General features: G+C 35.6%; 1 protein-coding gene across 3 annotated transcripts in view; it reads left to right on the top strand.

Moving 5' to 3' along the window:
- Su(var)3-3 (lysine-specific histone demethylase Su(var)3-3) overlaps window positions 1-20,674 on the top strand; it is a 69,328-nt gene extending 48,654 nt beyond the window's left edge. For all 3 annotated transcript variants that reach the window (XM_089105611.1, XM_089105610.1, XM_089105609.1), the window contains exons 11-14: window positions 2,377-2,634; window positions 9,010-9,170; window positions 11,487-11,667; window positions 20,440-20,674. In XM_089105611.1, coding sequence (XP_088961737.1) covers window positions 2,377-2,634; window positions 9,010-9,170; window positions 11,487-11,667; window positions 20,440-20,612 — 773 coding nt within the window. In that variant the 3' untranslated portion in view covers window positions 20,613-20,674. The remainder of the gene's footprint in view (window positions 1-2,376; window positions 2,635-9,009; window positions 9,171-11,486; window positions 11,668-20,439) is intronic.
- The last annotated feature ends 309 nt before the right edge of the window (window positions 20,675-20,983 follow it).

The raw sequence follows: 20,983 nt of genomic DNA, 5'->3' as shown, positions 1-20,983 counted from the left end.
GTTTGGTAATTTCGTAGCCTGATGAAAATCTCTCCCTAAAAGCAGCGTAACTCAAACCATGTTAAGTTCTACCTTACTCAAAACAGTGCAAAGATCCACGATATGGATTTCACATAAGTACTAAAAGAAATTGGACATACGCTATATATTATTAAACCTAGCGTTATTCTAAGGAAGCTCCATGTGCCTTCTCATTATGGATGGCAAGTAAAACGCCATCGGCTGTAAGTGTAAGTAAAATTTGGGGAAAAAGTTTGTACTTAGTTTGAATATTTGAGTTATTTATTCGAATCTTATACGAAAACTGTCAAAACCACCCATTTCTTTTGTATATTCACCACGGATATTCCTATGGCTTGAAAAACAAAGCACAAGTGATCAGTTTCGTCATCTCCTCCTGGCTACTCATTTGCTGATGAAATAGCCATTGATGTACTTGCTGCTGAGTAGAAATCCAACTTTACGCGTTGGTTTTCAAATTGGTATTTCACCAACGTTTTGAGTCCAGTAATACATAGGCTTGGTTTAGAGGTTTTACTGTTATGAGCAACCAATTATTAGCACAGAAAATTCATTCAAAGTTCCATTTTGTCTAATATAAGGGGCTCTGAGAGAAACAAACTCTTAAGTATCCTGAAAATCAAATGAGATAATCGAAGATAAACAGACCAACCGGTCGAACAACCAGTTTTGGGTGGTCAGGCATAAATGTTACTTAAAAAAAAACCTCATACCGACTTTTAAATTGCCACAGGTGATCTTAATCCCAGGAGTAATTTTTTTAATCTTGGGATTAACAAAAACCGAAAAAATAGAGTTTTTCTTCAGTTTTTTGGGCTAGGTATCCTCTTTAACTACCTGTAAGAGTGATACGGCTATTTTGAATTTCCTCGAAAAGAAAAGAATATTTCTACCTCTTATTTTGCTTCAGATATGTTTATATTAAATCTGGAGAAGACCCGATATTCTATTTATTTCTTCCCACAGCATAAGACAATCCTCCCCTCGTATAAATTTTGGTCAATGGATGCAAATGTTGAGCGCGCACGTCGCGAGTAAAAAAATGTCAATCTTGTAAAAGAAAAAAAGCACTATTTCAATGATTATAAATAATACACCAGAAATTCAGGAAATAATATATGTTTAATCGCTGTTATAAAAGTAGACAATTTGCAGGGAATATAATAATGTATACACATACTTTTCAAATAAAGAAGAACAAGATTTCAACTTTTTTTTCTTTTTTTTTTGGGGGGGGGGAGGGGGGTCTTCTTCGAAATGCATGTGAAATGCCAATAGCGAAATTTCGTGAAAGTCGCCACTTAGTAGGAAAGTACTCGATGAAATTGACAAAAGAAGAATTCCTGCCCAGAATATAGAGAGGACAAACTATCCCAAGCGGTGGGATAATCTGAACAATATAAAAAAACTAGATATTTCCACCTTGTGATCAATAGTCGTAATCTGTAGAAGATATCACTGATGTTGGCGAGAATATAATATGAATTTTTATCAGTAGAGATGGACCACATGCTTATAAGTAATAGTTAAAGGCTGTAACTAACTGTTATCCATAATCGGGATTTTATTATCTTTTGTGTGCTAATTATTATAGAAGGAGCGAGTCCTACAGTAAAAATATATTTATATGGCCATTACGTACTAAAGATTTGTGTTCAATATTGTGGCTCTGTCACTTATCCAGCCAAAGAGAGGGGGACCAACCCCCAAAACGAAGGACATGAACATATAGTAGTTATCAAGATGTCTTCTATGGTTGGAACTCATTCACAAAATGACTCAGGCTGTTTCCAAATTCAATTCTGACTACGCCATTGTCTATAATCAGTAATTAGCAATTGCTCACATCTGTGCTTTTTTTTTGTGGGCTTTCACAGCCAATTATATACTCAAAATTTATGTTCAGTATTTTCGCAACGCCCCTTATCTAGCCAAAGACGCGAGGGGTTCAAAGACGCGAGGGGTTCAAACTCCACCACAAAAGGAGGAAACACTCATGAATATGTAGTGGTTAAGAAATACCCTTCCTATGCTTTCATTCATTTCATTATGCTTTGAACTCGTTGACAAAATGAGTTGGATCACTTCCAAATTGAATTCTGACCCCGCCAGGGTCTGTCATCATTAATTGGCAACTGCTGCAGATCTGTGTTCTTCATTTTTTTGTGGAGGGGAGGGGAGGGGTTGTTTTTTAGTTGTCATGCCCTTCTGATGCTAGTCGTAAAAATATGGATGTCCAGAATGATTTAGTGTTGATTGATTTCACTGTTTTATAAATCCCCTTTCTGTTAAATTTTGGTCGTCTTCTATACGCAATTGACAATTGTGTCTAGCTCATTTTTTATCTTTTTACAGGTGATGCAGTGCTTTGCACCCTTCCGCTCGGTGTTCTGAAGCAAGCTGTTGCCGCCGCAACTAATTCTAAGTCTGCCAACTACCAATGTCCGCCCAATACTGTCAAATTTGATCCTCCACTGCCAGTCTGGAAAACCAATCCCATCCAAAGATTAGGATTTGGTAATTTAAACAAGGTTGTACTCTGCTTTGATAAAGTATTTTGGGATGCCAATGTGAATCTTTTTGGACATGTTGGACAAACTACTAATTCTAGAGGTATTGTTACGACTTTAGAGCAAAATTATCATGCTGTTTAGAAAGATTTGGAATACTAAGTTTAGGTTGTGGGTATAGCCAGAGTTATATTTTAAAAAGGGACCCATTCCATTCTGAAGCAACCCAACTATGGAGGTCTTTTTATAATCATAACAATGGATCAGACCTATTTTTGAAGTATGTATTTTTATATATACATGTTACTGCCCCTTGGCTATATTTCTGATTTTGCTGCATATATGCTTTTGGATATTTTGAACCAGAATATCTTTTATAGATCATCTGATTTAGAATGAAAACGAGCATTATCTCCGCATTAAAGAGAGAGAGAGAGAGAGAGAGAGAGAGAGAGAGAGAGAGAGAGAGAGAGAGAGAGAGAGAGAGAGAGAGTAACAAGGCCACCTCCTTGCCTTTTAAAAAGCAAGAAGCAAAGAATCCAAATTTTTTGAAAATTTAAACTTGAATTCAAAAGGTGTGTTTCTTAAATTAAGGAAATAGCGCAATAAAACTATCACAGGACATTATAACCTGTTGATGAAACTTTAAGTCCATAACACGGTAAATAAGACCCTTGCAATCACCAGTTGAAATATATTAAATAGTTCGTTGTAACGAACTGTAAGTAAGGAGCGATCCGGCTCAATGGTAACCGAATCTGTTGAAAACGGAATTTTGATACCAATAGATACATCAAAAGAATCAGATTTTAATGCTGATTTCAAATATATAAGTTTCATCAAGTTTAGTCCTACCTATCAATAGTAAAATTTGGCTGATTTTTGAAAAAAGGGGGAAAGTCCCCCTTAAAAGTTATAGAACCTTAATGAAAATCACACCATCATATTCAGCGTATCAGAGAACCCTACTGCGGAGGTTTCAAGCTCCTATCTACAAAAATGTGGAATTTTGCATTTGTTTTTGCCAGAAGAAAGATCACGGATGCGTGTTTATTTGTTTTTTTTTTTCCAGGGGTGATTGTATCGACCCAGTGGTCCTAGAATATCGTGGGAGGGCTCATTCAAACGGAAATTAAAAGTTCTAGTGCCCTTTTTAAGTGACCAAAAAAATTAAGGGCAACTAGGCCCCCTCCCACACTCATTTTTTTCCCAGAGTCACCCGATCAGAATTTTAAGATAGCCATTTTGTTCAGCATGATCAAAAATATGATAACTATGTCTTTTAGGATGACTTAATCTCCTGAATTCCCTGGGGGGAGGCCAAAAAGTTAGGAACTTTACTCAATGTTAACGTATAGTATTGGTTATTTGGAAATATACAGACGTTTTCAGGGAGGATTTTTTCTGGTTGTGGGGGGGGAGTGGGTCTGGGGTTATGTGGGAGGATCTTACCATGAAGGAAGTTTTCATGGGAGAAGAGACATTGTTATGAAGGGGGTGCCGGATTTAACTGCATTATTTAAATAAAGATCAGAAATTATATATAAAAAAACAAGTTTTCCAACTGAAAATAAGGAGTAACATCAAAACTTAAAACGAACAGAAAATATTACGTGTATGATTGGGTTCACCCCCTAGTCAATACCTCGCTCTTTAAGCCAAAGATGTTTTAGTAATTTAATAAGAGCTATTTATTCTAAATAACGGCCTTTGTGATTAAGGGGTCATTTTTAATGAATTGGATGAAAATTCAAACTTTAGCTTAAAGAGCGAGGTATTGACTAGGGGGTGAGCCCCCTAATATACGTATTAAAAATATATGAATATAGAAGGTAGCTACGTAAGTTAATTCTTAAGTTGCGTATATTTATTAGTAATAAAAACGTTCGTAAATAAATTAAACAAGTTTCAAGAAAGCCATTTAACCAAATAAAAGTAAAATTAATATGCAAATTTTGTTTTAATTATTCATGTACGGGGAGCCAAAGTCAAAACCTGCATTAAAGTTTTTCTAACTGAAAGTAAGGAACGACGTTAAAACTTAAAACGAACAGAAATCATTCCGTATATGAAAGGGGCTGTCCCCTCCTCAACGCCTCGCTCTTTACGCTAAAGTTTGACTTTCTCTTATTTTTTTAAACAATAAAAAACTTTAGCGTAAAGAGCAAGGCGTTGAGGAGGGGACAGCCCCTTTCATATACGGAATAATTTCTGTTCGTTTTAAGTTTTAATGTCGTTCCTTACTTTCAGTTCAAAAAACTTGTTTTTTTATTTAATTTGATATCTAAAATGGCTTAAAATACACCGGAGATAAATTTCAGTTTTAAGAATGGAGGATGAGTGGGTTGTAACCCTTATATACAGAATAATTTGTGTTCGGTTTACAATTTAAATCGCTCTTTAATTTCGTTTTAAAAAAATCTCATTTAGAATTCAATTGTAACAAATTGAGTACAATTTGATTGCAACAAATTGAGCATAATTGTGGCCATTCTGAGAAGGCTGTTATAACTTCAAATTACACGATGTCACGCAATCCAAAGAGAAATAGAGGGGTAGACGGTGTTATTTTGTTGTTGACGCAGTTATGCAAGAGATAAATGAAGTGTCACTGAATTGTCACTCAATAGTCGAGCAGTTCGGCAGCATTATCAAATAAACGAGTGGCACCCATGCAGCTACATTGTTTCTGGAAAGTTTAATATTAAATTTGAGCTGTTAGCAGATTCTAATTCGGTAGTTAGGCCTCTTCTACATTTTAATTTAGTGAAAAATTTAGGCAACATGACTTCCTTTAAAGATGATTGCGAGGGACTTGAAACTACCAAGATATATCGTTGGTATTTTGTCATACAATCTCAGAAAAATACTATAAACAAAAAAGAAAAAGAATATGTAAAGAGGGCAGGTATACTTGCTCGCTTCGCAAAGATGAGGAGGATGATTTGGTGCATTGCTCGGATCGGTGCCAGGTGCTTTCTACGATAAGAGGAGGCATATTTGGGAAAATTGAGTTGATAATGATAGATTTCTTAAGAATATTGTGTTTAAAACAAAGAGAGAGAAAAATATCAAGATAAAAAGAACAAATGGGGCTACGGCCAGTAGAAAAGACAAACTGAAACGACGCGATAATTTCGCCTGCATAAAATATGGCGTCTTCAACGCTAAGAAACCAAGAAATAAAACAAACAATTTATCTTGAGAATTTATCTTGGGAATAGCGAGTTATCTTGAAAATGTGTCTATTAAGAGGAAATATCAGTGTTGATTAAATGAAGTTGCCATAGTGGTAAAAAAAAGTTGACTTGGTTCCTTCAGTATCTAATATTGTATTTGTTAAATTTATTAAATCTGAAAATATAATATTCAACAATTGTTTTTTTCTGAACAATATAGGCAACATAGACTTCTTTTAAGATGTTTGCAGACATTTGCCGGGGAATCGGAGGATTGGAAACTGCCAAGTTAATGTGGGTACTTTGCTGGGAAACTCGGTGCTTTACTCGAGGAAATTCGGAGATATACGGGACCAAATATCACTTAAAGTTTATTGCTGTTACTTTTTGATTTCTTTCAACCTAGCTTAGAAAAGATAAGTGACGGACATAGGGGGAGTCTGCACCGAGGCCTTTATTTAAATTGAAAAACGATAGCAGGGCTGGCCGGGTCCCATCATAGTGGGAGGTTTTAGGACAAAGATAACTGATAGTGATGTGGGTGAATAAATAAATCCAAAAACGAATAGAAATTAAAACGAATAATCAAGCCTAACTTAAAACAAACATAAATTAATACAAACAGGAGTTTGGTTACTCCGAGTTTTGTACTGGGATGAAGAGCGAAAAATAATTGTGTTTGGCGAAAAATAATTGTGTTTGTGTTCGGTTTGCCGAAAAGTGTGTACGATTTTAGGGCATTAAAGGGATAAATAGTTCTATTTGTGCAAAACTTTGGTCTGTCAGAAATTTTCCTTCGTGTAAAGTTAAGTGTTTTATAGTATAGATATTAATTAAGTATAAGAGTATTTGTTAAATAGGCTTTAAGTCCAAAACTGGGCTTGTTGTGTATGTTTTGTTTTTGTTGAGGCTTTCTGTCTGGGGAATCTACTCTTTAGACACAATCTGTAACACATAATTAAATAACTTTTCTGGTTAACGATATACCCTGTCAGCACCATCATGTGGATTAATATCTATTGGCTTATTTTCCTCACCGTCATCATTCATTTAAATCATCAATCTCTTGAGGGGGTTATTCGCGACAAGCTTTAAAAAGCTCACAAAATTTTTAATTGCTACAGTAAAATTTTTATTGCTTGAAGTGAGTAATTTTGATGAAAGATCACTTCAAAATCATTGTCTTTTTCAAAATGTTGCATGACAGAAGTAAAGAATTCTTCAGCATCAATCTCTAAAAAAGAGATGTGACAAACTTTGCTGAAATCAAAATGTTTGCGTTGATTGAAGTGATTTGTCAAGTCTAAAAAAATTGGAATCGATTCTTTGTCGTTATAAGGAGTCTGTGAAGGTCCTTGCTTGCCAAGGATCTGCTTTAAACAAGCATAGTGTCTGTATTAACCCTGCTCGAGATTTTTTACCCGCAGCTGCACCTTTTTTGTGAATAAGACCACATCTTAAACAGCCCACCAATATCTTTATCTTGGCCTTGAAGCTATGACTTAAATATATTTATCTTTTCGGTTGTCTGTAAGGAAAATCAAATCTTGTAGCCAAACCGGATATTCAAGCTAATGGAATGATTGACCTCGTTCTTTCAAAAACTCCACCAAAGCAGGAAGTGATTCTTTGAAACATTGCAAAATCCTATCTCTGCCTAGCCAATGAGTTTCTGTATGTAGCAATAGATCACTGTACTGGCATTGTAACTCTTCAGTCAGAATCCTGAAGAAACGTCTCCGAAGTGCATGAGCTCTTACTTTATTTGCGACTTTAACGACTGTTACTAATACTCAAAACTTACCACATAATGACTGTTGGTGTAATCTGCAATGGTAAAACAGAAATTTCGGAAAGCTGTTGTCTTTACGACACAAGGCAGTGAATAGTCTCTCACCACCGGTTGCAGAGCCCACCAACTTTTGCACAGGAATATTTTCAGAGCCGATGAGCTTTTCAAAAGAAGAATATATGTCCTCTCTCATAGTACATCCTTGAAGTGGTACAACTTTTACCTGCTTTAGTTTAACTCGGAAGTCATCGAAAACCGTTATTACAAACATGGCCCAATGATTTGTATGAACCATATCGGTTGATTCGTCAAGTTGCTAGGAAAATAACTGCAGCGACCCAAGTCAGTTTTAACTTCTGAAACTATGTCAGAATCCATGGATTCAACTCTTCTCATAACTGTATTTGCAGACAGTTGCACATATGGAATATCAGACATTATCTTACTTTTGTTTTTGAAATTTGTCAAATAATTACCATCAGATTCTCAAGATACAGCTTTGATTAGTTCAAAATCGTCTTAAAGTTTTTTTTTTAATTTATTTTCAGCAGTAATCTTTGAGACGCAAAATTATGCCTCAGTTCCTGCTTTGTTGCTATCTAATTGTCTGAAAAAATTTGTCTTTATTGAGCATTTAATCGGGATTGTAGTTGTACTAACATCTCTTTCCTTAAGGAAGAATTATGGAGATAAACCCTCTTCAATATTGGAGCGAACGGTTATATAACGGTGTTCAACGTTTCTTTTCTTCCCCATTGATACACTTGCAATACAAATTAACCATACACATTTGTTCATTATCTGGGTAAAAAAGTTCTCAGTTTTTTATTCAACGTCAACGTTTTTTTTTTTGCTGGAAAACCAATGGCGTCTACTCGAAACAGTATCTTCTGACGTATCATAGAGATATATCTAAGGGAGGTTCTTAAATGCTACTGCTACTGGAGCCTGCAACGGGTTCAGGGACGTAGACGAAACCTTGGTCTTTAATTCTTCTATTTGTTTGCGAAAGACATCGTAGGTAAAGCAATTCATACCAACACGTGGGGAAGTGCTGACATTATCAGGATAGCACACTAAAGTTTCTTGATTAGTTGTCCTCTTTATTTCGAAGGTAAAATTGTCCAATGTCAATTGACGCTTATTTGTCATATTCTTATTTCTAAACATTCTTAAACTTGGTACACATAAATAAATTCTAAAGCCAAACTCACAATATAATGGGACATCCGAAAAACGAAGGCCGTAAAAGACTAATAAACAAAATCTGAAAATAAAAACAAAGATAAAGGTTTGAAACGAGCAGCGCACGTCAGATTAGTCACCCTAAGCGCTGTATTTGAAAATTCCCCGAGAGCTACCAAAGTTCGCTGTGATGCTACCAGTTGTGATCTCTTGTTTGCCGATCTCTACTCTAGAGTGACCGCCAAAATTACTTTTAAAAATGTTATAGTAATTGATAGTGAAGAAGGGCCAGAGGAATTTACGTCGACAAATTTCTTTTCAGGGGAAATGTTCTTATTTTGGAATCTTTATAAAAGTCCGGTGTTAATTGCCCTGGTCGCTGGTGAAGCTGCTGCAGTCATGGAAAACGTTAGCGATGATGTGATAATTAGCAGATGTCTTGCTGTCCTCAAAAGTATTTTCGGAAATTCGTCTGTTCCTGTCGTAAGTACAATTTCATTCCTTGCAGCTACTAAAAATGTGTTTCAGCTTGGTCATATAAATTTAAAAAATGCAAAGTGCAAGCAACTTTGAGCAATTTTAGCATGACATATGTGACGTGTGTGAGTCCAAGCAAATTCAGTCCCCCCCCCTTTTGCATGCAAGTCCAGTCGACATTGTTCGTAATGAGTCAAACCAAAAATCTCGATCATCCCTTAGTTCTATGGCTATGTACCTTAGTTCTGCCCTTGGATAGATGGATGATAGACTATCTATCAGCAAGTGAAACTGACATCATTTTTATACAATCCTGGCTTATGCCAGCTTTGCCTCTCAATCAGACTGTCTGTCTTGGCTTTGTCTCCAACTGGCCAATGGCTTGATGTCAGCTGGATTTTAATTCTCCCAGCTCTCAGTCAGGTCATCTAGAAATATTTTACGTGCTTTTTATTGGATAAGCACTTATTATATTAGATTTCATAAATTTTATTTCAACAGCCAGTACAATATAAATAATCCAAAGTTCCCTGAATGTAAATCTGGAATAGATCCAGCCACTGGTTAGATGATTTGGATAAATAGAATAAAAATTCAGTACTTGTGCAGTAAATGGTTGATTAGCAAATCAGAAACATTCTAGCAATGCTGTTGCTTCTGCTTTTTCCAGGGTTGTCGATTGTAACTGATCTCGGCTCCCAGAAATGTTGTTTCATGGTACTTGCTCTTAAAATCTTAGACACAATCTTTGGTGCATAAGCATTTTCTCGGCCTTTGAAGCACCAAGTAAAAGCAACCTTGATTATCAAACAACTAGACACAATACTCTGACCCATGCTGATCATCTATTTCGAATACACCGATTTCATGCTTGTTTCTGCAGTCATCACCAGTTGTTACTAACAATTTTACTAACAACTGTGTTTCTACGTTGTTGGGTGTTGATCATGACAAAAAAAAATTCCAGAAATAAACTTGCAGATTCTTTATTAAATACATAATTATGGGTTACTCATGTCTTTTACAGTTTTATATTCGTTTTGAAGTTGAAAATTCTGGAAATGAAAAAAAAGTATTTTGTTGTGTGATTCTGCAAAGATTTCAGCAGCATATAAAGTAAAAAAAAAACAACAAAGAAACAAGTGTTTCATAAATTGGCAGCACATAGTAAAGCAGTTTCAAATGAAAAAATTTGCATTTAGTTATGCATTTTGTTTTTATTATTTTATGCCTATTGCCGTTTAAATTCAATAATATAAATGGCTGGATGTGTATTTTTGTTATTGGAAATTTTTAGCCATGATTTTTAAGAATCTATTTTTCTGTTGTATTGTCTAGGAAGCAGGCGAAAAAAGAGTAGATAAAATGTAAATTGGTCTCTTTTTGTAATTCAACCGCACATATTTAACCCTACCTTTGAAATATTTGGTTCAATACTCACTGTTTGACTGTTGTTGGTTTATTTCAGTGCGTCACTCTACTTTTCATTTGGTCTATGGTGCAAATTCAGTTTAAAAAGAACGAATAGCATCACAGCCTTACTGGGCGGCGCTAAATGACAAAAGTTGGCTTAGGTTTACTTTCCAGGGGGGGAGAGGTCAGGGTTGATCTGGGCGGAATCTCCTTTAGGCCATTGTAGGGAGGGGGAGGAGGAATTCCTCTCCATGTTGTGCCGGCATGCTGCTGAACATAATGAATTTTCTTTGTGAAACTAACTTGGTTTCCTAGTGTTATGGGGTCTACCCTATGGAACCAAAAATAATCTACCACAAATAGGAAACGGATCCTCTCTTTGGTTTCTATCTTGTTTTATCATTTGTCAACCTTATTTTAATTTCTTTTATTTTTCATTAATTGAATAGTTTTCCAATTTGCTTAATAATTTTGGGTAATTCAAAAGGCTTTTGTGTGACTTTTTTTTCCTATTAAAATGTGAACCTTTCTATAAACTGTGCTGACTGGATTAGTGCTTCATGTCTGTTACCCAGTTTCTAATTTGGTTCTAAAAATACTTAGAAGCTGCTGATTTCAAAAGGGTGTTGTACCACAATCTCTTAAACAAAGCTACTGGAAAAAAATAAATCTGATTGATGCCCAAGTTGCTTTTGTTTGTCGTGAAGTCCTGAGCTAAACCTTCTTTGCCAAAGAAAGAGAAAAAAAGGAATAATAGAACGAACCTCCAATTTATATACAAGTTTTTTTTCATTCTATAATAGAAATTTTGTTATGCAACTAAAGCATTTTGGACTACCCCTTATGAAATAAAAGTTTGTTTTCCAGATTGAAAGGTCACGATAATCATTTTTAATGCTTCATTTTTAGCCAAAAGAAACAATTGTCACACGGTGGAGAACTGACCCTTGGTCCAAAGGCTCTTACAGTTTTGTGTCAACCGGAGCCAGTGGATGTGACTACGATATTCTGGCTTCTCCTGTTAAGGGCAGTGCTCGTGACCCTCAAAATCCAGGCCATACTAAAGCCTCACCTCGCCTTTTCTTTGCAGGTAAGGATTTTTTTTTCTGTAATATAGGACGGGTTAAACAAAAGTAACCAAAACCATGAAGTGTTTTCTGTCGTTCATTGAATAACTACATCCAACATGAAATGTGATTTCCTGATTTTTCTTTTACGGATGGGAAACATAGGCGTTCATTTTGGACAGCTTAGGGAACTTCTCTGTGCATAATAAGTGTGAATAATGTAATGATAATATATTTCAGTGCCCTTTTTCTTGCCTATCCTGAATAAGGAAACTTTGGAACTGCTGATGACCCCCCGCAGCATCAAGTCTCCTGAGGCCCTCTCGATTAAATTGTCTCTCTAAGTATTATTACTGTACTCCCGGAGTATTTCCTACTGCCGACAAAGAAAACAGTTAAAGTGCTTGGAATACTTTTGGACGAAGATTTAAGATAGAACTCGCACGTTGACTATCTGACTGAAAAAGACGCCTCACTTTTACATTCATTTTCAAACCTGAAGGCATTTAGCTAACTGAGGTTTTTTAGTCTGTATACTGCAGCTGCTTTAGACGTTCTCTTGAGTATACATGATCAGCTTGGCATCCGGGTTTGACGAAGATCAATCAGATAGACTTGAGATGATACAAAAAAGAGCTGTAAAAATTATACTTTGACACAACTACTCTACATATCATGATGCACTGAAACAACAACTTAAAATTAACTTGATAGTCGTAGACATGAGTTGATATATCGATTTGGACTAAATTGTTTGAATTCCCCAAACTTGTCATGGTTTATTACTCGAACTTGAGCCCCCCCCCCCTTCTGAACGACCAGTCACTAGACTTCGACAAATAAAAAAGAATTATCCATGGTTAATGTCTAACCTAGCCTCTAGTACCGAGAGATATTGCAAATCATTTGTCCCTTATTTTACTTGACATATTAATAATATTTCCTTGACAAATATTTAATGTTTGATGTAGTTTTTTTCAGGTATTTGCCTGTGAGTGTTCTGAATGTAACAACAATTTATATTTGTTAATTGATATATTCTGTATCAATATTCTGTAGCATATATTAAATACGTAACTTAACCTAACCTAGGTATCTTTTCCCCTCTAAACCCCAAAAACAACAGTTTAAATATTGTAAACGCAATAAGTCGGGAAGATTGGGGTACGTGGGAGGATCTTTCCACGAAGGAATTTTCCTTGGATGAAGAGAATTCTATACCCAATGCCAAAAATCAATGTATATGCAATCTTCTTTAAGAATAAAACTCATATATCAGGTGGTAGGGGTCTTCCTGGTTTAGAATCGAGACTTTCTGTAAACTGAAAGAACAAACAGTTTTTGTGGCCCACGTAATTTCTCCTGCTATATATAACTTTTATGTTTATTTATGTATCATCTCTTCTATGTATCATCTATGTATTTATCCCTGTATGAAGTCCTGCTATTCTCTTTGGGACTACGATTTGAAATTATAAAAATATGAAGCCGATTTACTGATTTCAGTAAAAAGAGCTCAGTACTTTGGCCTACTCCAGCAATGTAAGCTTGAAACTCATCTCGTCACCAACATATTTAGTTTAAAATTTGGTAAGAAAATTGTAACCAACCCTTGGGACTGAAGTATATTTCAATCAGGGGTGGGGGGTAGTGGGCTGAAGTCTCCCTCCAAAAGATTTTTGTCACAAAAAAGTGTTGTAAATTCTAAGCCAAATAATCGCATCTTGGACGTAACCACAATCTGGACACAAGTTTGACCACTTCGGGCTGTGACTCAAATTGATACTACGACAGTATTATTACAAAGGACACGACCACTTTTTGGACAATTACAGGGTTAACAGCAATTTATTCCAAGGTGGGCGTTAAATGATTTTTCAGTTATTTTTAAACCCGAAAGTGGTTTGATTTCTTAAAACTATTGGAGGGGATAATTGTGCCATTTTATGCGATATTAGAGGCTATTGTACCAATGGTTTGTAAAAGTTGGTCCCAGTACCTGTACAAGAAGCGATTATTTACCCTACAGAAAATTTCGTATTTGGTTAATTATAATAGTTCATTTTGATTTGTGACAAAAAGAAATGCTCAGATATTGACTATTGTTGTAGTTTGCTGATTTAAAATCTAAATTGGACAATTCTTATCTATTTTCTTTTGAAAATACATAAAAACGAGCACAAGTCCATCGCTTGAATTACCCCTCTCAGAGACTTAACTTATAGGTATATTTTGCTCTGCCCTGTGTGTTGCTTTCCAAGAAAAAGGCTTCATTGGTCTTAGCTCTGATAAATTCAGTCCTTTTATTTCTATTTTCGGTAATAAACAATCCACTTCCTGCTTATTTTTTAATAAGACATTTGGAGGGCTGCTATATTTTTGGCGATTCAAATTAAGAAAGCCAAAAAATTTCACGGTGTTGTCGAATCATCTGGCTGTATTTTTTTTTTTTTTTTGTATTTTTGTGGGAGGTTAGTATTTCTTACCAGCAATAATAATGTACGAATACTTCCGGTCGATAAAGAGCCACTTGCTACAACTATCAAGATTGTAAATTGCCTTTGATAATTTAACGTAGATAATTTCGAAGACCACACTGCCTTTCCATGACGATAAATAAAAGTTCAAATAGGGATAAAATCCTTTTAATAGACAATGGTAACTTTCACAAACAGTGATAAAATTTCACAAAAAATACTAGATATTTCGGTCACAGAAACAGTGACCATCATCAGTAGTAAATTGCCTTTAGCAATACTCTGAGGAGCTAACGCTGCTAGAAATGCATCATGTCTGCCCTTGGTAGTGTCTCACGAGGATATAACTCAAATTATGATGTACACTTACCACACTCTTTGGCAGCATAGTATATATCTAGAATGACAATATATGTTTTTAATGTATTTGTTGATTCAAAGACTCAGATCTGATAGCCATCTGTTTTACAACGAATATTAGCGATGCCAAGTTGGGCCATTATTTCAAAAAACATACTTTTCAGGTCCGGTCATGATCTCGAGAACATTTGTATGACCATGGATCCATACTTTAGGCAAGAATCGTATTCTTAAAGGGTCTGATTCTACTCTTATTCGCAATTAGTATTTTGAAGAACAAAGATCGTTCTTGATGCATATCATATTTATTTATATTAAATGCATATAAAAATGCAATAGAACATTAGCGTTATTCTTCAGATTTCGAACTTGTATTAGTAAAAAAAAAAGAAATTTATTTATATTAAATGCATATAAAAATGCAATAGAACATTAGCGTTATTCTTCAGATTTCGAACTTGTATTAGTAAAAAAAAAAGAACATATACCATTACTTGGAATTATTTAGAAACATTAAATAAACGCAAAAAACATGATATTAAGAATAAAAAGATATTCATTGAAGAGAACAAGGAAAAATACCTTTGAAACTACTTTATTAATCAAGAAAACTTAAGTGTGGGCACAAGGACCCATATTACTTGGAACACAATTCCATGCATACTTGGTCTGGTATTTGAAACCCTGCTTCAAGCTTCTTGCTATCATCAAGTACGTGATGATATGCTGTTATTCTAAGCCACTGTCGATCTAGATAATTATGTTTTGAATATTTCGTTTTGTTAATTACAAAAGGCACTAGATGTAGCAATTTCCTTCAAAATGAGCCCTTACACAGCTCTCTCTATGGTGTTCCATTTCCCTAGTGTGGATTTTCCTTGTTGTTCAAGCCAAGAGACTGTAAGTTTTCTATATAGGACTTTGGCCAAGGCGATTCCAATGCTGTTTTTATTTCGATCCGACGTCATTTTTAGGTATCGGATTTTTTTTTCATAATAATATAGCGTATATATTGTTCGAAATGCTCATTAGAAAGTAATTATCAAGTATGTTCTCTGAAATTAGGTGATGAATTGAGCCTTTTATTGTGATAGAAGTCCTCTTATGTTTTCTCCTACTCTATTTCGTAGTACATGGCCAATGTATCTCCATCGGCAAACCCTTACGACTATCTGTCACAAGAAACTTACCTGTCTTCTCACAGATTGATGGTTGCTTATCCTCTGCTGCCAGTGGATGTTGAGAATTCTCCTGAGACACATGTTCTCAAAAATAAGAATTCTCATCTCCTGTTCCTGATTGAAGTGTCCGGTTTTTGCTGTGTAAAGCAGAACTGGCACGGTGTTGCTATTAAACAATCGCAATTTCAGCCGTAGAGAGAAACTTTGGGACCTCCTAACTTTTCGTAGTTTACTGAAGCAGTTGGTAGTTGGGTAGCTATTGGCTTGACCAATTCTTGTGTGCACTTCATTTATGTTGATTAAGTGTTTTTAATTATGCTTCCTATGTATCTAAAATGGACGATGCGTTATATATGTTGGTCTCCACAAGCGATGCTTAGGGTTGAGTCTGTAGTGGCCGTACATTTATTTTCAGTTTTTAGACTGACCTGACAGTCTCTCTCCCTCACTTGGTCTAGGAATTCTTGAAGTCGTTGCTTGCTTGATTCTAGTATTGCGATGTCGTCAGCGAAGTCAATATCGCTTAGGCGTACTTCATGATTCAGCTGGATGCCCTTGGTGCTGGTGCTTCGCATTATGTGAAAAACGGAAAGCTTGGTTTTGAAGGCGTTCGTCCTATTACTCTTACTTCTATTTTCTTGAAACTATATGAAGTATTCCTTGCAGACTGGCTAAAGGAATAAATCCAACCTATTACTGACTTGAAGCAATTCGGGAACCTATAATCTACCTTTAATTCATTTTACCTCGTTTCTCTGATTGACCACATCGGGAAAACCCTTGAAAAGCCTAATTCCTGGCTGTATTTAATTTCCATCGACCTTCAGAAAGCATTTGACCTTGTTAACCACAATATTTTAATTGAGAAACTTGTTAACGAGTTCAATATTGATCCCTTACTGGTGAAATTAGTTGCCTCCTTCTTAACAAACAGATCGCAAGTTGTCAAATACCAAAATCATTGTTCAAATCCTCTTCCTGTCCACAATGGCATACCCCAAGGTACTCTCCTAGATCCCCTCCTTTTTTCAGTAATGATCAACAACCTCGCAAAGGGGACAAAGAACTTTTGTCCCCTTCATTACAGAAAAAATGAATAAAATGTCTCAATAGTTTCTTTTTTCCCCTCTTTTTTGTTTCTTAGCTAATGGTACTGCCCAGGTTCTTGCACTCATTTGCTTGCCCCCCCCCCCCTCTTTTTCTTAGTTCCCCCTGTAATTTTTTATGTTTTATTTTTCGTTCTTTTTACGGGGGTTTTATTTTATTTTTTTTGTCCCCCCCCCTCCCTTTCTTGACCAGTTTTTATTGTTTTTAACTCTTTTATTGACTTACTGTAGTTGAATTATTGACACTTTCTTAGTGTCCCTTTTAATTTAAATGTATTTATGTCTCGCTCTTTTTTTGGGTATTTTTGCTTATTCCCCCCTTTTTTATGCCCGTTCTAATTCTTTTTCTGATTTGTATTTGTTTAGGTTTAGTTTGACCAGTTTTTATCTTTTTAATTTTTTAATTGACTTTTTACAGTTTTAATTATTGACTTTTAAATGATTGTTCATTATGATTTTTCTATTTCGTTGTTGTTCTTTGAATTTTTTCCAGTTTTAGTGCAACCATTTATATTGTCGACTCCGAAGTCCGAATTCGGCCCTTTGTGGGCTTGTGATAGTGATCTTTTTGAAATAAATATCTTATCTTATCTCATGTAATCAATGACATCTACGAAGAATAGCGGCGACAAGATGCAGCCTTATTTAACTCCTGATAGGATGCGGAAGAAACGGGTTTGACCGTCTGACGTCTTTGCACAGGACTCACTGTTTTCATAGAGAGCAATGATCAGCAAATCTATTTCTTCAGGGATTCCTTAGTGCATTAGGATCTTCCACAGACTTGCGGTTCACTGGGTCAAATGCTTTCTCCAAATGATGAATAGCATAAAAGATCTTTGATCGCCACTCTCTGCTTTCTTCCGTCAGTTGTCGTAAAGTAAGTATAATGCCCAGAGAAGATCGTTCTGAATCGCAAGGACATTGCGTTTCTAGACAGAAGGTACTGTAGCTGTCGTCCAGATTACTGCAAACAAAGCTGTCTTGAAATTCAGGCACGTCACGACAGTCGCTTTTATCATTTCCGTCGAAATTGGGTCTTCATCGGGTGATTTCCCTTTTTTTTTATTTAGCTTTTTGCTGGTGCTGCAATTTCGGTGAAAGCTTAAAGAGAACAAACTTGTTTCCGGAATTAGCTAGGTAGGATTAATCTTTGTATTTTCTAATTTTCTAAATTTTGCAACATTTCTGAGCACTTCTTATCCAAATATAAAATATGTTTTATTATTATAGCCCTGTCCCAACCTTTGGCTTTGAAGTACAGATGGCATTTTTTTTCAATACAGTTTTTTTTTACCGAGCTTTTAAATTTCTGGTTACTAATAGCTACCTATGATTAGCTTGCTATCTAGCTAACCCTACCTAGTCAAAGACTGGGTTTCAGGGAGCATTTTTGGCGTTTTTGTTTCTTTTTAATTTGAGGCAGACTTTGCTGGCATCTGATTATGGTCTGAGCTAACGTCAGCTCCTCTATAGCTCCTTATATCAAGTAGGCTTGGTCTCTACTTCTTGCTCCAGAGATAGTGGTCAATCTGATTTTGGGCATGGCCATCGTGGGATGTCCATGAGTATTTGTGAACATCCCGATGGGCAAATATGGTCCCTCCTATTACAAGGTCATTGGGTAGTTCGAAGTCGATTAGTAGCTCCACGATTTTGTTTCGGTGACCCAGGCAATGCTCACTGAGAAGTTGTGGGAAAAACGATCGGTCGTTCCTTACTTTCGCATTGAAGTCTCCTAGAAAACATTCTGTGTTGTGCCGTGGTATGTCTTTGGCTACGAAGTTAAGTGCTCTGTAGAATTCGTCTTTGGACACACCGGGGGCGTCATTGGTAGGTGCGTAGCATACTACTACTGACAGTTTCGCATCCACGCCCATGAAGCGGGAATTTCAGGATACAAAACTATGGCATACAAAAAATTAATGCTTCATAGTCATTATAGGACCAAAACATATGCGTAACTGTCATCTATAAAATGCCTAGAAGGTTAATGGCCGTTCTTTTTTGTGCCCAGCACATTTTTTGTATTTATGACAAAGAGCTCCAAAGCGACACGTTACGAAAACATACGTAGAAATTGGACTCATTTTTTCAAATAGTGTATAGTATAATACATTTTTACAAACTGTAGTTGTTCTGAAAAACGTGAAAACCAGCAGAGGACACGCATTTACAAAATCAGAGTGTCTAATCTTTCGGAAAAAGATCTATAATTTCAGTACAGTTTATTTAATGTAAGGAAAAAAACTTGTTGCTCTAATGATTGTATTGTGGTTAAGACTATTACTACTGCTACTAACAAAAGCTCACTCCACCTTCAAGCCACTTAAGGTAAACAAAGTTATGCACCCTCTTTTTCCACTTAATCTATGCAAAGCTTCACTTTTGACTCCGCCCCTTAACATTATTTATGTAATAGTTTGAATTTTGTAATAGCTTTGCCGACTAATCTTATGTTTTTATGTTTAAAATTTCTCCACGTCAAAACTACTCTACCTAACTACAAAACTACCACGTCAAGCTAAACCGGGGTATTGAACTGTCCTTTACTGCCAGCTTCAGTGATCGTAGTTCAAAGGCTCTAAACCAACGTTCACACAGCCTTTTAATTTTTTCCTGGTTTTGTAGGTGGTTCGAGGCGCCATGACGGTTGAACGGCTGCGTTAAGAAATTTTCGAGTAAGATGTTGGAAATGCACCAATTAACTAAAAAAAACTTGAACTTTTCTGCATTTTTATTGCATCTGGGTCGTTTGTGGTGTTTAAAAATTCAAAATAAATAAAAACAAAATGCGGGTACCTAAAACTGTCTATTGCAGTACAAAATTTGAATCGTATAAAAGATAGCTTTAAGCAGACACAGAGGTTTAAATGAAAATTAAAGCAAAACAGAAATAACAAAAACAATTGAGTTGATTAAAAGTATGTTGGAAAGCAGTTTTAAATCGCGCAATTTGCAATTCAGTTAAACGGTTTAGTATGACATCTTTAATAAATTTCAGGATCAATATTTATTGTACTGCAGAAAAAAAAAACAGAAAAAAATGGCTGATAAATTTTAAATTTTTTTTTTTTTGTGTATAGATAGGAAATTGTCAATCAAATATTAAAAAAAGAATAGATGTACTTTCAATTGTTTGATAAAAAGAAAGTTGTCTCATTAAACGTCAAGAGAAACTAAAAGGCACATGAAGACATCTACACTAATTTGTCTCGTAATCTTAGTCATAGATAAATCTCAAGTCCAATCACTATAGTAATGCTTAAGCACAGCTTAAATACTTTTGACCACTACAAAACACCAAATGTTTTATTTAAAAAAAAATGTTTTATTTTTTATTGTTCTCTCTTTAACTTCTAAATTTTCATAATTGAGACATACATTTCAAATACATTTCTGGTTTTCCCTGTTGTCTTGTTTATTGTATGCCCTGTTTCCATTGGTTCCCTGTGAATTCCTCTTTGGCCAGTCTAATACTAGAGGAGACGGATTTGATCTGGAAACCAACTCTTGTTGGTATTACCAAGTAGACATTCTGTCTTTTCAAATGAAACTGAAGGGAGAAAGATCTTAGTGGAATTAGTTAATTGATGTTTGTCTTCTATCAAACAAAATATTGGTAGGTAATATGGGAATTTTAACTCTGATTTTTCTTTTGGTTGTTACAGGTGAGCACACAATACGAAATTACCCAGCTACTGTTCATGGTGCTATGCTAAGTGGGTTGAGAGAAGCAGGTCGTATAGCAGATGCTTTGTTTGGTAAGCCCTATGCACCAAAACTAACGCACAAAAGGTCACCAGTACCCAATTCTGTCCCAGATTTGATTACTCTTCAGTAGTGGTACTCTTTTACTATTTCTATGTCATTTCTTTTCTATGAATAAACGTGATTTGTAAGCAATTTAATTTTTATCATTATTTTTAAAAGAGCAGGTATGGGAAGTTGATTATTTTCATAAAACCAGCATTACACAGGTCGGTGCATAAGGGAAAGAGGGAGTCTGGAACCCCAAATCCCCCACCCCTCAGTATCGAGATCTTACTTTATTTATAATTTTTTCGCCTGTTTTTGTGATTTTTTAATAAAATGCCAGTTATGTCTCAATTTTACATAATGTTCTAGGGATCTTTCACATCGACCTTAGGACAGCTGTTTTCTGTACTATGTTCATAAGGTACCGAAGAAAGGTTTTAATGAATCATATCCCGC

Source organism: Artemia sp. Qi Xiang Cuo, chromosome 19 (genome assembly GCF_049724085.1).
Source record: "Artemia sp. Qi Xiang Cuo chromosome 19, ASM4972408v1, whole genome shotgun sequence".
In the NCBI taxonomy this organism is placed as follows: domain Eukaryota; kingdom Metazoa; phylum Arthropoda; class Branchiopoda; order Anostraca; family Artemiidae; genus Artemia; species Artemia sp. Qi Xiang Cuo.
Note: the sequence above shows the minus strand (reverse complement) of the source record. Positions and strands in the feature narration are given on the sequence as shown.